Source organism: Dermatophagoides farinae, chromosome 6 (genome assembly GCF_024713945.1).
Source record: "Dermatophagoides farinae isolate YC_2012a chromosome 6, ASM2471394v1, whole genome shotgun sequence".
Taxonomy (NCBI): domain Eukaryota; kingdom Metazoa; phylum Arthropoda; class Arachnida; order Sarcoptiformes; family Pyroglyphidae; genus Dermatophagoides; species Dermatophagoides farinae.
Genome location: NC_134682.1, coordinates 193301 through 210211, shown reverse-complemented (window position 1 = coordinate 210211; position 16911 = coordinate 193301). Strand labels below are relative to the sequence as shown.

At 31.5% G+C, this 16911-nt stretch overlaps 3 protein-coding genes across 3 annotated transcripts; 1 reads left to right on the top strand and 2 right to left on the bottom strand.

The window, feature by feature from the left end:
* The first annotated feature begins 2 nt into the window (after window positions 1-2).
* On the top strand, window positions 3-851 carry fh (frataxin). The gene is made up of 3 exons (XM_047057338.2): window positions 3-351; window positions 415-509; window positions 590-851. Exons 1-3 carry the CDS (start codon window positions 94-96, stop codon window positions 720-722), a joined length of 486 nt encoding a protein of 161 aa, XP_046913294.2. The 5' UTR covers window positions 3-93; the 3' UTR covers window positions 723-851.
* Window positions 742-10903, bottom strand: kon (chondroitin sulfate proteoglycan 4-like protein). Its single transcript, XM_075732124.1, has 8 exons — window positions 9904-10903; window positions 9116-9297; window positions 6196-9053; window positions 5216-6128; window positions 5069-5159; window positions 3122-5002; window positions 2191-3046; window positions 742-2126 (listed from the first exon to the last, which is right to left on the bottom strand). The coding sequence occupies exons 1-8, from the start codon at window positions 10016-10018 to the stop codon at window positions 920-922; spliced, it is 8103 nt and encodes a 2700-aa protein (XP_075588239.1). The 5' UTR covers window positions 10019-10903; the 3' UTR covers window positions 742-919.
* Window positions 10904-11115: 212 nt separating this feature from the next.
* LOC124494168 (aquaporin-7-like) lies at window positions 11116-13121 on the bottom strand. Its single transcript, XM_075732294.1, has 6 exons — window positions 12546-13121; window positions 12289-12464; window positions 12123-12221; window positions 11713-12061; window positions 11504-11654; window positions 11116-11420 (listed from the first exon to the last, which is right to left on the bottom strand). Exons 2-6 carry the CDS (start codon window positions 12361-12363, stop codon window positions 11240-11242), a joined length of 855 nt encoding a protein of 284 aa, XP_075588409.1. The 5' UTR covers window positions 12364-12464; window positions 12546-13121; the 3' UTR covers window positions 11116-11239.
* Between the last annotated feature and the right edge of the window lie 3790 nt (window positions 13122-16911).

The window sequence follows — 16911 nt, the reverse complement described above, 5'->3', positions numbered from 1 at the left end:
ACCGAAGTTGCGACTGACAATTTTTTCAATTTTTGATTCAGATTTATTTTTATTTTTTTATCCGGTTTTTTTTCACACGTTTTGGTAAATAATATGATTTCGATTATCAGATCAAAATTTTCATCGGTTCAATCATTCATATTAGGCATATACATCCATCCTTTGACTAATAGCAATTCTAGAATAACAGCAAATTATTCAAGTTTTCATCGATGGTTATCGTCGTCGTCACAAGAATTTGATGAAAAAACCTATGAAAAATTGGCAAATAAAACATTGGATGATCTCAATGATCGTTTTGAACATTTTTTGGATCAAATTGATGATAAAAACTGTGATATTACATTTAATGTAAGAAATGGAATTTTGTTTTCGAAATTTTGCTGATTTTTTTTTGATGATTCAAATATTTAGAATGGTGTCCTTACCATATCGTTAGGCACGAATGGAGTCTATGTAATGAATACACAGACACCAAATCGACAAATTTGGCTATCATCACCGATCAGGTAAACAAACTATCCGACTCTCAAATGTGCATAGAATAATAATTTTTTTTCAAAACTTTTCGATTTTCAACAATAAACAGTGGCCCAAAACGTTATGATTATATCGATGGTAAATGGATATATCGACATGATGGTAAAAGCATACAAGAATTGCTTCAAAATGAAATGGAACAATTATTCAAGGATAGTTATCAAAAATTGAAATTGTCTTAAAACCAGCTGCTATCTAGATGATTGTGATAAATATTTTTTATTTCTTCAAAAAAAATGAGAATTGATAATTATGGTTTAATTTAACATGAGCGAATTAAAATAATGAATTTAGAATCGAAAAAAAGAAACAACAAATTATTATTATTATTATTATTATTATCACAAAACAATGAATATTTGTATTTGATTATTAATGATTATATCCAATATTGATTTTTATTACAATTATTGAATGCAAATCGATTAGCCATTGTTGTTGCTGTTGTCGTACCATCATCACGATCATCATTTTGATCATTGTCATCTTTATTGCTTCTGAATGGAAATGGTGGTGAATATGAACGTGCTAAATGTGAGAAATGATGATGATGATGATCATCGATATTGGCAATATCTACTGTATCATCACTTTGTGATTCACCACTATCTAATACAACATCTTCATTATTCATTTCGTCGATTTGATCTGTATGGATTTTGTTGTTGTTTTGATTGTAACAACGATTTCGTGGACTATAATCATAATGATGATGATCATTTATAAAATACAATGATGGTGGTGGTAATGGCGACATTTCATCATGTTTATATTTTTTATCATTAGACTTCTGTAATAGCTGTAAATCGATTGTATTCTCAAGATTAAAGGGTGATGATTTTTTGGACCCATGCAGATTAGGGGCTGTTATTGCTGTACTCGATGAATAATGACTGACGGATGAATGATGATCAATGTTTGGTCGTGAACAAAATGATGCAGATGATGTTGAATGTGTTATCGTGCTATTAGATTGATTTGTTTGTGTTGTTGGAACTGTCGTTGTTGTCGTTAATGTCGGCGCCATGGTAAAATTATTATCATTCATACATTTTGTTTGTGTCTTGGATTTAGATTTCGATTGTACAAAACACAAACGGCCAATAATTAACAGAGCAGGTATTAGAAATAAAATGAAAATGATGACAAAAAATAGTAAAAAAAATTGTTCTTTAAGCATTGTCATTCCTAGATAACTTAGATAATTATTTTTCATTAAAATCTGATTCATTAGTTCATCATTAGTTGTTGATGATTGATTATTGAATATGTTGATGACAAGAACACCACGAGCTGTTTGAACATTCGATCCATGAAGTTCATATACGATTCGATCGGTAAGTATATCGTTCGAGGGATAAATAATTTCGACATTAGCAAATGCTTGATATACAATTCGATTCTGAAGGATGTCATCTTGATTAAATTCAGTGACAATATCTTGATAATGGCCGTTGTGGATACGTGAATCGTTTGTTTTTGATGATGATGATTGTAGACCAAAACTTAACAAACTCACTGATCCATATCTAGGTTGTTCAATAATTTTGAATATTGGCATTGATTTTGTTTCGCTGGCCAATTCACTAAATTAATACAAAAAGCAAATTCAGATTAGACTAAAGTGACCTACTAATTCATATCACTTACCTTGCATCAATATGATCGATACTGATCAATGATTTTTGTCCTGGAAATGCTGTTACAAACGGTTTCCGAGCTTTAACCAATGGTACGACAATAATCCTTGCGTTAACATTATTAAGAACTTTTTCATTATTTCGTTGAAAGATATCAAACATAAATGAATCTTCACTAAACATATTTTCCTGTATGTAGAAAACTTTATCGTCATTGATTTGTTGTTGTGTAAAATGTAGACTACGTTTATCTTCCACCAATAAATGTCCATAAAACGGTCCTTTTTTCACTTGATAAACAATTTGTTTTAGATCCAATTCCGTATTATCGGTTTTTACAGCCAAATTAACCAGAGTAATAGGGGCACGTCTCGAACTTTGATATAGATGAATATCGGTTTTATTGATCAATTCAATTACGAATTGAATGACCATTATGGATAATGGATAATATGGTGTACAATGTTCTTCATTCATAATGGCCTGTGATGATTGAAAATATTGATAATTAATTTCCATCGGTGGTTCTTCCATCGGACATTCGATTCCAATTTCATCTTTTACACGAAACCAATAAATAAGGCGAATTGGTTCACTACCACGATGAACGAATTCAATTTGTTTATCATTAATATCCTGTTGACTAAACGTATGAATCGGTATTTCTTGAATAAAGTTTCTACGTGTAAAAAATCCATCTTTTACATGGGAAACATTATGGCCTTTGGCCAACATGTAAATAATATTCGTATCATTGCCATCATTATCACGTGTCTGGAGTATTGAACGTGTTATCACCGTTTTCGATCCAATATTAACGGTCATTCGTGGACTTCGATTCACAACAATCGGGTATTCATCGTTCACTAAAGAAACAAACAAAAAAAAAAATTCATTAATGTAAAGTAAACTAATAATAGAATTAATATGACAAAACTTACCCGGAATAATTCTAATCGGTAATGTTAGATTCATGAATGACATGAGAAAATTATCATTGGTAAAGATGGCAAACACAACACTATCTGTATATGTATTACTATCATCATGCATATAGACAATTGATTGATTACGGATGGCCGTTATTGGAAACAGAGCGAAATTATCCAATATTAATCCATTACGCAATATTATACCATGTAATGGTTGCCGAATGATTTTCAATAAAACTTTTGTCTCATCATACTTCAGACGACCGAGAAATTCTTTCAAATCTAATTCTTTAAAGCTTATTGGTCGAAATTTACCTTCCACAACTGTCAACGATTCGATTGGAACCAATGAATCCATGCGGGTTTTCATTATATCACGGATATTTTCCATTGCAATTTCAATAATAAAATGTACACTTTTTAATGGTGGCATATCCACTGATTCAATATTAAATATGATTCGATCCAGAACAATTGGTTCATTTGTTTGAACATTTTGATCATAAAGAACAAGATTTTCATTAATCTGTTGCTGTGTAAAATTATTGATTTCCTCTTCCAGTCGGAAACCTTCAAGAATGATTCGACCATATGTTGGTGCTTTGATTATTCGATAAAGAAATTCTCTTTCGTGATTTTCATCATCTTCAGGATTACTGGAGCTAACCAGCAGATGACGATTTGTTATTGATTGCTGTGATCCAGGTGTTATGAGCATTTTTTGATTCGTATCAATCATAATCTGTCTGGCTCGAACAAAAATTCGAAACACATTTGATGACCCATAATTTTTACCATCGGTCAGATGAAATCGAAAACTTCCGTTTGATGAGCCAACATGAACGAAAAAAATTCTACCTAAATCCAGATCAGCTTGTGTAAATTTATCGATTGTCGTGTTGGATTCACTGTGAATAAGATAGCCATTGATTGGCATCGAAATTAGATAGACAATTTCATTGGCTTTAGAATCGGCATCAATTGCCAATAATGATCCATTCGTTATTTGAATTTTTTGATTAATTTGGCCATTAATCTCTTTCATTATCACCAACATTGGTGCTTCATCATTGATCGATGTTACCAAGATATGAATCGTAGCCGGTAGACTTTCTTTCTCAATCGAATTAGCACGTGCAACAATAGTGAACCAATCACGTTCATATTCTGAACTATCATGCTGATAATATATACGGCAATCATCCAATTGTTCACCGGTGAATGATTTGATCGATACTCGAACATTATCCATACCGATGGATGATATTGTTCCATATTTTGGCTCTTCAATCACGATAAATTCATCCACATATCTCATATAATAAGGGTGCGTCAAGTTTATTGTTGTACGAGTGAGTACGGCAGAACTGCCTTCTGAAACTGTTAGATTCTCCGTTTGTAATGTAATGAATTTCGGTATCAATTCAACATCAATGGTAAGATCAGTCAATCGGAATATATCGTCACCAACTTCTAGACTGAATGAATCGTGAAATCGATCTTCCAACATTCTCCCATTGTTATCGGAATAATTTCCATTGTTCCATTTTGATTGAATATTTTGATAAAAAATTCGACCATCAAAAATATCTTGTTGTGAAAATGTGTTTGCCACTTCCTCACGGATGATTGATTCATCCGACTTGATTGATTTTTTTATCACACCTGATTTTGGTGGTTGTACAATTGTATAGACGATACGATCGAGCTGTAATTCTGAATGTTTTACCATCAAAGTTTTTGAATCAATTAAAACCTGACTATCTTCAAGCATCGTTATATTTTTAATATTGATTACATCTAAATGAAAATAATTTTGTGGAAAAATTCGAATGATGAACTGTTGAGATTTTGTCACCAAATCTTTATAATGACGATCATTATTGAAAACTAAAATTGTGTGTAAAAAAAATAAAAGAAAATGAAATGTGACGACCGCCTTGAAGGCTCACTAACCTCGAAATTCAAATGAATCATTACGGCTAAAGGGTGCTGTTTCATCTTCGAAAATAGTACTTTCATATTCAACTAAGCCATCTTCTAATTCCTGAAAATAAATCATTCAATTATACTTAGTGCATGAAAATTAATAAAAAAACTTGCCTGAAGTGTAAAATGATTTGTAGATTTCTCATTAATCAATATTTGCCCATAATGTGGTTCATTGAGTAATTTAATAAAAATTTCATTTTTATCTGGTAGATTTGTTTCTACAGAAAGATTTTGTGATGTTATAAGACAAGTTTCACCATATTTAACCACTGAACCGGTATTGTTTCGTATTTCGATATATGGATCAGATGCACGTATTTCCAATGATTCGGAAAGCAAATTGAAATGGCCATCAGTTATGGAGAAGATCGCCTTGCCCGAATCTAAATTTCCACTGTGACGAAATTTTAAGAGACCATCATTTAGATCTTGTTGTGTAAATGCCTGTGCCATTGAATTGTTTAGAAAATGAAATGATCCAATAGTTGAATAGATTTTCGTAAACAAAATATTCGATGGCCATGTATTTAGATCCGAATCAACATAGCATATATCACGGTTGGTTAGTAAACGTTCAGTATTGCGTATTATATTCAAACGACGATGACATTTACGTTGTGGTGGATTATCATTTTTCATTAAGATTTCAATCGAAAATTTTGCATCGATTCGACCATTATCGGTAAAATTTTCAATAAAGAAATCAAAAAAATCGATATTATTCTCCGAATCATCATGAACATAGTAGACTTTTCGTTGCTGTATAAGACGTTGCGAAATTCTCAATGGATTAATCTCGACACTACCATCATCATCAGCATCGCCGTTTTCAATTTCAATTCTACCAAATTTTGGTTGTTTGATTATTTCGAACCATATAATGTTATTTCGATTCGATGATGATGATTCGATGGTCGATCGTAGAAAGAGATGATTCTCATCAATCACTGATCGATCGCCTTCCAATACCGTAAGCTTTCGATTGATTAGAACATAGTTTTCCAATGAATTATCGAAATGAATGCTTTTTGTGTGAAAGGAAAAAAGTTTTATCGATGAAATTGTTGAATAGATCAATATCGAATACTTACTAAAATGTTGAAATATCCGTTACATTCGAAACAATAACGTCATAGCTAAATGAATCGACTAAATCTCGTAGTGAATCAATATTAACAAAAGAATTATTACGAACATAAAAAATTCTTCTTTCATCCACATCTTTTTGGCTAAATTGTGAATCTAGACCAAGTTTTCTTTGCCATGCATCATTGGCTAATGAATAAAGGGTACCATATGAAGGCACTGATCGTAATCGATATCTGATCGATTCGGTATCACTTAAAACCGGTCTTGTTTGATAGGCAAGTTCTGCGTTTGTAATGATGAATTCTTTTTCATTACGGCTAAAATTATAAATATTCGATCCATAGGATTGAAGTTGTAGATTTTGAACAAAATTGATGATAACTTCAACACGATCAATAAGTTGCTTTTGAAACATAACCTTAACGAAGAATCGATCGGAATCGGGAAAATCATTCAGGTGTAGATATCGTATCTTGCCACGATCCAATTGTCGTTGTGTGAATTGTGTAACATTCAACCAATTATTTGGTGATAAACGAAGTTTTTGTACAACACCAAATACTGGTTCTGTTTCCATTTCGAAACGAATAATTTGTCCAAGGTTTTTATCTTGTTTTTCAAGATTATCGCTAACGATTAAGCTTAGATTTGAAGCGGTTATCAAGGCATAGCTGTGATGAGCCATTAAAAGCCCAGTATTGATGATCGAGCGATTATCGGCTAAATCATATGGTTTAAATGTTAATTCGAACCGTTCTTTATTATTATCTCGATAAATGATTACACATTTAACCAAGGGGATTGAAGCATTCTTTTCCATTGAGTTTTTTTCATGTACAAAAGCTATACTTTCATTTCTTAATTCATTTTCAGTGAAATTTTCAATTTTTACAGAATAATTCTTTTGATTAATACGAGCAAAATATCCATGATTCACGGGATCGATACTCATAATTTTAAATCGATGATGATGGTGATCATCTTTTTTCTTGGAATTTTTTCCTTTTCCTGAGATTGGTAAATCCGAAAGTTTGAACAATGATGGCGTTAATGGGAAATTCGTGTTGGCCAGAATTTTTAATTGAATTCGATGAATCGATTGTTTATTACTTTCGATGACTGCCGCTACATCATTCTGTTGCTGTTGTTGCAATGGCGGATTGATTTTGAATACAATTTTCACTAGATAACGATCACATTGAACATGAATGAATGATGATTGTCTTTTGACCAATTCTATGGACATTGAATCACGTGTTTTACCGGATATAATATGTGTATAACGTATCGGTTGTTTTGATAATGAATTTATATCGATTGTTAATTGATCTAGATTGATTGATCCATAATCGGGTTTTTTAGCTACAACAACATCGAATATGTTGTTGTTTCTATCGGATGATGACAGTATATTTGCATTGATCAAAATGTCCGATAATGCTGAATTGATTTCCGTGGTTGTACCTTCGTTGACCAATATTTCACCGGAATTTCCATCACAAGACACAGAACTTGCATCAGGCAGAAATTCGTTCGCTACCGCCTCACTTGAGTTAAATACATCATTTATTGATTCGATAATTATGGATTTATGCTTGAAATATTTTCGAACACATGATGGTGAGTTGTTTTTATCGGGCCAATGTCGATAATTATTATGATGATGGTGATGATTTTGACATGAACATTTGATTAGATTCAATTGTTCATGGTTACATTTAGCTTTGGCAATACATGGCCTTTTTTCTGGATCATCATTATGACATAAAAATTGCCATCGACAATGGTTACCTACGAGAATATTTCGAGTTACAATTGCATCACGAATTATATTTATCAATACAGAATTGATTCGAATGTTTCGTATACATCCTTTTAACGAAACATTTGATGTAATCAATGTCGATTCTAGACCATAATTGATAGCCAATGATTGGCGTTCAACACTTAGACCACCTAAATATAATTCACTCGAAAGTTTTGATGATGATGATCGAAATAATTGCCATGTCAATTTTGTTGACGTTGATTCATGTTGACCATCCACAATAGTCGTTAATTGGTTCGTGTCAATCATCGATGTCAATAATATTTCCACATGATGCCAATGGCTATCGGCAATTATAATGTTTGAATGCAGATTCAATTCACCATTACCATCATTGATAGAAACTTTTAAACGTTTACCAATGATTTCTATTGCAAAAAATTCTTTTCGATATGGATTTTTACCCGCTACAAATATGACCATAGCATTCGATGATGTTGATTTTAAATCGAATTGGACGGATAAATTTGTTCGGCCATTTATTTGTGGGCTATTATGTGCTTTTATGTTGTTGTTGTCGGAAATATAATTGAACAGACCGGGTAATAGAAGATAGCTATAATGATGATGTACATAAGAAATGGTCACTATGGTTTCATTATCACTGTCGTCATCGTCGTTGATAATAATGTTCGAAGGATCAAATTGTTCATCACATTTTTGATCGAAATTGACTTCATGGTTAATGACTTGATGTTTTCCATCATCATCGATTAAATCAAATAAATTTTGTCCATTAAAATAAATTTGATCAATACAACCCCGCAATGGACGAATATCACCCAGATATAGACTTTTTAGGCCATGTTGACTTCCCAGATAGATTCCATATTGAATTTTCAATCCATTGCTATGATGAAAGCCATTAATCTGTGTCCAATATGTTCGTGTTGAATCAATTTTCAATAATAATTTTCGATCAATCCGTTCCAGATGTACATGATGCCATTCTAGATCATTCAATGGTTTTGAATCATAATAATCATCTTTGGAGATGAGAAAAGTTTCGCCTAGGCCAAAATTAATTTTCACCTAATTGGAATCAAGCAAACAATAAGATAATCTCATCTATTTATATATCACTCAATACTTACAGCTAGTTGTCCATGTTCCAGATATAAAAGGCAATAATCGGATGATCCAGCAGCAAGAAAAATGAATGCATCCGATTGATGTGTACGAAATTCTAGCTCAATACGTGTTTCATTACTACTACTGTTGAACCGACTATATTGATGAAACGGTATCTTTAAATAGCTTTGCCCATAGAATGATGCTGTATTTATTAATGATGATAATTCATTTCATTTGTTCATTGAATTAATAAAATATATGTGAAAGTGAAAAAAACAAAAAGAGAAAATTTATTTGACACACACACTCATATATAATTGATTGATTGCTGTTGTTGTCACTCAATTATAATTAATAATCATAAAGAGCGAGAGTATTAATGGATTAGAACCAGATGTAGATAGACGTTTATGTTTGTTAATTATAGCTCTGATGATCAGAGAGATCAAATATAAATTGAGATGTCACCCATACACACACACACAATATTTCTTGGCAGACAACGATAGTATTTCCATTGATGATTCATGAAAGCACTGTCTGTCTTTGTCAATGTTTTTGCTGATATAACATATGCATCATTGCAAGGGTATTTGGCTATTACACTCTATTTTTAGCAAAAAGAAAACTGTTGTATGCAAAATGACAAAAATTTTAATGTTGTTGTTGTTGTTGGTAAAGTTATTTTGGCTGACATTTTACTAAAATTGAACAAGTACCATTTTCATTCATCTAAAGTTCATTAGCATTCGATTTTTTTGTGTGAAAATTCGTTTTTTCAAAAAAATTAAATTTTCATAAAACTTACCCGAATCAATGGCCACCAATGTTAATGGTGATAATAAAAACCATAATTTTACAAGAAACGGCAATGATAATTTAATACTAAGATGATGAGAATGATTTTGGCAATGTTGGTTCATATTATCTCTTACAAAAAATAAATTTGCAATGAACCACAAAACAATTATTTTCAAGATGCAAAAGATTCTGAATTGAAAACAACGTTGAAAACTGAAATTAAAATGAAATCATTCACACATATTTACACATATCATTTTGTTGATTTTGTTGATGAAATAAATAAAAACACAAATGAAAATCTATTTCGAAAGATTATGTGTGATGAATAATTCTTCGGCTCACCACAGTCGATGTAGCAGTTTAGTTTTATCATTTGCCAATCTAAAGATGCAATATTACAAGTTACAAAATGTAAGAATTCTTTTAAGATAAATGTGTGAAAAGAAGAATGAACGGATTGTTTTTATTCTGTTCATTTCGTCATCATCAGTCGCGGTAGACATTGAGAGATTGAGATTTTGATTGTGAATTTGTTTTTTGTTTCTTTTTTCGGTCGTTTTCGAATCGAATAGAACAAACGAACCAAAACAAATGAAATGAGAGAAATACTGAACACATACACACACACAATACTGATTCTAAACTAGAATTCTGAGACAATTCAAGTCTTTCCAACACAACAGCATCACAAGCAGCAGCAGAAGCAGAAATTCAATTCGTGTGTTGAAATTTTTTTTGCATCCTTCATTCATTGAATTTTCAGTCAAACGAACCAAGTCAAATGCGCGCGTTTATTGTTTCTGTGTTTGTGTGTGTGTGTGATAAACGAATTCAACCATCCACAGAATCGACAATGTTGTGAAAGACTGATTTTTTACATTAAAACTGATCTATGTTGATGGTGATGGAAGAATCCGTTAGAAGAAATAGGATTTGAACCATAGTTGCACACAATTCACATTGGATAATTTTCCTCACTTTCGACCACATAAATGGAAAAATATGAGGCAAACAGACAAACAAACGATGTCATTATATACCCTAACACAGTATTCACATAGTGAAATGCGCGTGAAATACGAATTTTACAAAAAAAAGCATTTGCGTGTCTATAGCCGAGACATTACCATCATCACCATGAAAATCAGCCACTACTTCCTTGTCGTAAATAAAAAATGCCGAAAATTGGTGGCGGTGATCAATTTGGATCTTTTTTTGGTCCATTGAAAATCACACAGCAATGATTTGATTTTTTGTTTTTTATATAAGTGTATGTTTTATCAAAACAAATTTATTTCAATTAATTTCAGCCAATAATGGACAGAATCATTAAATTCAATTCAATTTTCACGTGTAACACGAACAGTACAATTGCCATTACCAGACATTTCAATTGGTCCATCATCATGAAAATCATATTGTTCATCGGGCCAATGATTTTCAATGATCAACCGGTATAGCCAACATCCAATAATGGCACCAACATGACAGCCTGCAAATGGTACCCAAAAATAATTTGTCCTAATCCAATCAATCAGCCAACAAGACAAGACAGAAAAAGTGAAAAAGTTTCAAAAAAAATGATGAAAATTTCAAAAAATTACCGAAAAACATCGTGTACATCATATAAAGCAATGGCTGAAAATATTCTTGGAGCTAGATCACGAGCCGGATTCAATGGACCACCACAATTATAACCGAATGAAAAAAGAATCGAACCAAGATTAGTAAAACCAATTGCAATCGGTACGAATGCTATGAAGAAATTATTGATTAGTGATTAATTGATTTACTGATTTATGGCGATACAAACGTTTAGGTACAGCCATATTTTTTTCATCCATAATGGCACAAATGATGAGCAGAAAAAAGGCAGTGGCTACAATCTGATCCACTAGAGCTGTTCCAGTTGTTATTTCTGCAATCATTTCTGTACCAAACACTCCAATTGTTGAATTAACAAATTTTTCATTAAAAAAACTTTCACGATAAACAATAAATGTAATTGTTGATCCAAAAAATGCACCGAGATATTGTGCAACCATATATCCAATAACATTGGACCAATTAAATTTACCGACCGATGCTAAAGCTACTGTAGCGGCTGGATTTAGATGACCACCGCTAACACCCCCGGACACATATAATGCTACGGTTAATGCCTTGATATAAAATAGTGATTGGTTATTATTCGATCATCACTTATTACAAAATTTCACTTACCAAACTCCATGCTATTGGAGTGATAAACATTGATAGGCCTTTATTCATAATGGTTTGATCATTAAATCGAATGGTTGCATTGGCCGAACATCCTAGGCACTATTCAAAACAATGGAATTTTAATACAAAATGAACCATTGAACGAACAATTGAAAAAACAACAAACCACTAGAATCATGGTGCCGAAAAATTCGGCCATAAATTGGCGAACTTTTAGATTGCGGACTCGTAAAGATACCATTATTGTTATTATTTGAAATTCAATCCAATAGCCAAAATACAAATGAAATTGAAATCGACTCAATTTCAAATGATTTTATCATCATTTCCAATCATTTAATCCTAGAATTTTAGTAAATGACAAATTAATTATATTTTTATAGCAATTTAATAATCATAATATATGAGGGATTAACGCATTACCTTGCATAAATGATCTTTATATATTTTTGTCGCAATCCATAACCAACAATGATAACACAGATCACTAATCAGCCAATCGATTGTCATTCAAAATTCAGCGGCAATAATCGACAGATATGGACTCATTATGGATTTAGATTCAGGTCACAATCAATCCATCAAAAAGATGATGATAGAATTTGAAAACAATAACATTAAGAATTTTCGCCACAAGATGGAGTTGCGACAGTGAGCGATTGGAATAAGAATCAAAAAATCCAAAAAATTTAAAATAAGCACAATTCTTTTAAACAAAAACAAAACAAAATGTTGAAAAATCTTTTTTTTCTTCATCCACCATTGATGATCATTATTTGAGTTTTTTTTCTGGAATTATCATAATGACAATTGACAAAAAAAAGTTTTTTTTTATTAGTTTAAATGAGTCTGGATTTCCTTTCTTTCTTTCGTTTGTTGTTGCTGTTGTATAAAGTTCCATTAGACAAAAACCTTCGATAATCATGAATAATAACAATGGTAATGATAGTGATGATCATGATGATGAATAACAATGATTTACAATAAGAGGACAACAAACACAAATGATCTATGTGTTCATTCAAATACACGACATCAATTCATATGAATTTTATTTTTATTGTTCTATATTCACACAAATAATGATGATGATGATCATTACCCAATTCTTCAATGGTTAATGTCATCATCATCAACAACAACAACATTATTCTTTTGTCTGTGTGTGTTATACGGGATCAAAATCTTTTCCATTCTTCCATTCATTGATCAATTGATTCTTCCTATTGACAAAACCTATTCAATTTCATGGTGAAAATCATACAATTAATTGATGATGATGATGATGACAACAGCGAATCAAATTTTTAAAGAAATTTTATTTCAAAGAAATTGATAAAAAAAGACGAATAATCGAAATGGATTTTTGTCTTTCTGATTGATCCTTATGATCGATGCCTGTGCACAATAAAATATTGCAATATTTCAATTCAAAAAAAAAATTGAAGATGAATCCATCGATATCGATTTGTCAATTCAATTCATCATCGACATCGATACGACCACAACAAAGTCATTTTCAACAAGAAATCGTAAAAAATATTGATTTCCAAACAAAAAAAAAACGAATGATTTGTACAATACATCGACGATTCACACACACACACACACACACACACACTCACACGTAAATTGTCACGGATCATTTGATCATCCATTGTTGTTGTTGCCACCTATAAAAATAAAGTCTTTTCAGCTAAAATTTAGATTTTGGCTCGAATTGAATCGAATAATAACAACAACAAAAAAAAGAATTCTCCAAAAAAAATTAATGAGAAAAACTCAATTTTGATTTTGACATATTCACAACTCAAGATGATTCACACATTTTCATTTGATTTGATTTTCGATTTTGTAATTGATTCTATATCGATTTTCAATTTGTTCAATGAATCTTTCTCTTGTCGCTCCAAACTTTATCATGATTATTTTTTGGGTTCTAAAAAAATTGCTTGACGAAAATAAAACACCAATTCTTCTTGTGTGTGTGTAGGTTAACATTTACCTTAAAAACATCATCATCATCGAAATCGTTGTCGTCGTCAACACAATGCAATTGACTCTTGACACATCCTAATTTGACGTGTTGTTGTTGTATAACTTTATCACCAATTCTATTTGGTGCGCTTGTCATGTCATGTTTGTCGTATTTATAACCGGGCAGCAAAAAAAAACCGAAAATCAGTATAAAAAAACATCAACAACAACAAAATGGAAGCTAACATCTTAACTTGAGTTGTTTTGGCTATTTATTACAAGAAAAAAAACACAGAAAGAAACCTACGCATCTTTTTTGATTGACTTTTCGTTGGTTCCGCTTGAAAAATAAATTCAAAGATTTACTTATCATGGTTGATGATGATTATAACTTGTTAAAGAGTTTTTTCATAAAAACAAAAAAAAATCATTTAAAATCTATTGAAGAAGAAGGAGGAGCAAATTTGAATTAAACAAGCGGCAAATTGGAAATTAATTAAAACGTCGTAATCATCATCCGATGATTGTCAAAAATCAGGATTGATCATTTTTTTGGCGGCTCAAAATTTATGGATGATGATCAACAACAACAACGAGAGAGAAAAAGAAACCGATTTTTTTCTCTGTGATGATGATTGATTCTAGCATCAACAACTTTCAAATAAATGAATCGAAATGAATTGATCGACACATCTAAATTTTTCGTTCGTTCGTTCGTGTTTTGTTTTTCTCAAAGTGTTTCACTTTTTTTTCCATCTTCTACCGCGCCACATACACATATACACATGCATACATACATACATACATACATTACATTAATATGCTAATCATTTTTTTTCTGCTGTGATCACATCATATACACACAAATCCAATTCATTCATTGATGATGATGAGAAGGATGTTGTGTGTGGTGCATTCGGATATGTTCAAAAGCCTATTATTAAAATATCAAATGCCATCAATCTTTGAATTTTTTTAAACATCCATCCATCCATTGAATTGATTGCATGCATGTAATGTTCTCTTGTATACAAGAAATTCTTGCAAGAAAAAAAAACGAAATGATTTCAATGAAACGACGCCCAGAAATTGTTCAACAACTCAAATGTTTTTTTTTTTATTATTCCAAACACCAGATTCAAGTCACAACGACAACAAGATTAAACAAACTAATATTTTTCTCTTTTTTTTTATCAAACAATTGAGGCGTCAGTTTGTCGTCGTCCATCGGTCATCATTTATTGTTTTGTTTTGAAAAGAAAAAGTTTTTTTCAAAAAACTAGAAATAAATTTTTGGTGACATTATTACTCAATGAATAGGGTAATTGAATGACAAAAAAAAGACAAAATTCAATGGGTCATTTGACAATTGATCACTCTTTGAATTGTTGTTTACTTTTGAGTCAGGGCCAACCCTTTTTTTCACACTTGACACAAAGTAGAAAAAAATGTGGAAAAACTGTGTGTGAAAACCAAGTTTTTATTATTTTCAAGTTTTCTAGAGGAAAAAAATTGTAAAAATTTGTAATTAAATTGGCCTCGGTAAAAAATGTATACATTTCTTTTTCTCTCTCTCTCTCTCTTCGGCTGACCATTGTCCGACTGTTGATCACAAGGTGCAATCAATCTTGTTTGTTTGAATCTGGGTTTTATTTTCTGTATTGAAGTATTTTTCGTCTTTTATTTTTTTGATGGCGGTTTTTTTGTTGTTTGTTAAGTCAAGTTTAAAACTGAGAATAATGAAAAACGATCAACAACAACGAAAAAAGGTGTCAAAAGTCAAATAACAAACAACAAACAAACAAACAAAAAAAATTCAAGAAAATTTAAGCTAAATAACTTTGGCACTCGGTTCTAATAGTAAGCCAAGGTTTTTTCATTAGATCCAGTCCAGAACACGAGAGTGTATTACAAACAAGCAAACAAAATGAAAAGAATTTTTATAAGAAGACAACGACAATAACAATGTTAATTGAGTCAAACACACAAAGTTTGGTTTAGCCTGGGTGGGTGTGCACGGCAGGCGGCAATTTAAATTGGAAACAACAACAACAACAACGAACTATTGTAAACCACGCCACGCAGTCTATCTTGATTCAAAAGAATGATCAAATCTAATGGACACAAAAACATGTGAATAGCAAATTCCTATAGCTCCAGGGGTGCCAAATCATATCAGGTGTGTGTGTATTGTTTATTCTTTTTCCCCATTTGATTATATTAATTCGAGGACCTTAAACTTTTCTTTTCTTTGCACGATTGTAATTGAACAGAAATCTGAATTTTCTGTTAATTCAACAACATTGATGTTCCGTTCGGTATGTTTTTTATTGGGTGTACGCGATTGTATCTCCCATATCGAACTATCAATCTAATAATAATATCTAAGTGGTAAACAACAAACTGCCGACAAAACTGTCTAATATTTGAGTCTAATCAAAAAATGAAAATGGCCAAATACAAATTTTTTTTGTTCACCCTCCACCCCCTCATCATCATCATCATCTTGATTTTGAATAAAAGAAATTGCTCAAATCGTTAAAACGATACACTCATGATGAATGATGATGCAGGCAATAACTTGTTTTTTGAATGGCAAAAAAAATTTTTTGATACAAAAGTGATGATAAATATGGATGGAGTTAGTGAATTGGCATTATCAATAAATAATTATTGAAGCATTTATCGACATTGATTATTGATTCATCATCTTCATCGTCATTCAACAACAACAAACGATTTTACCAATTTTCGTATACAAATGGCAAACACACTATCGATAATGATCAATAGATCAATTGATCAGTGATCA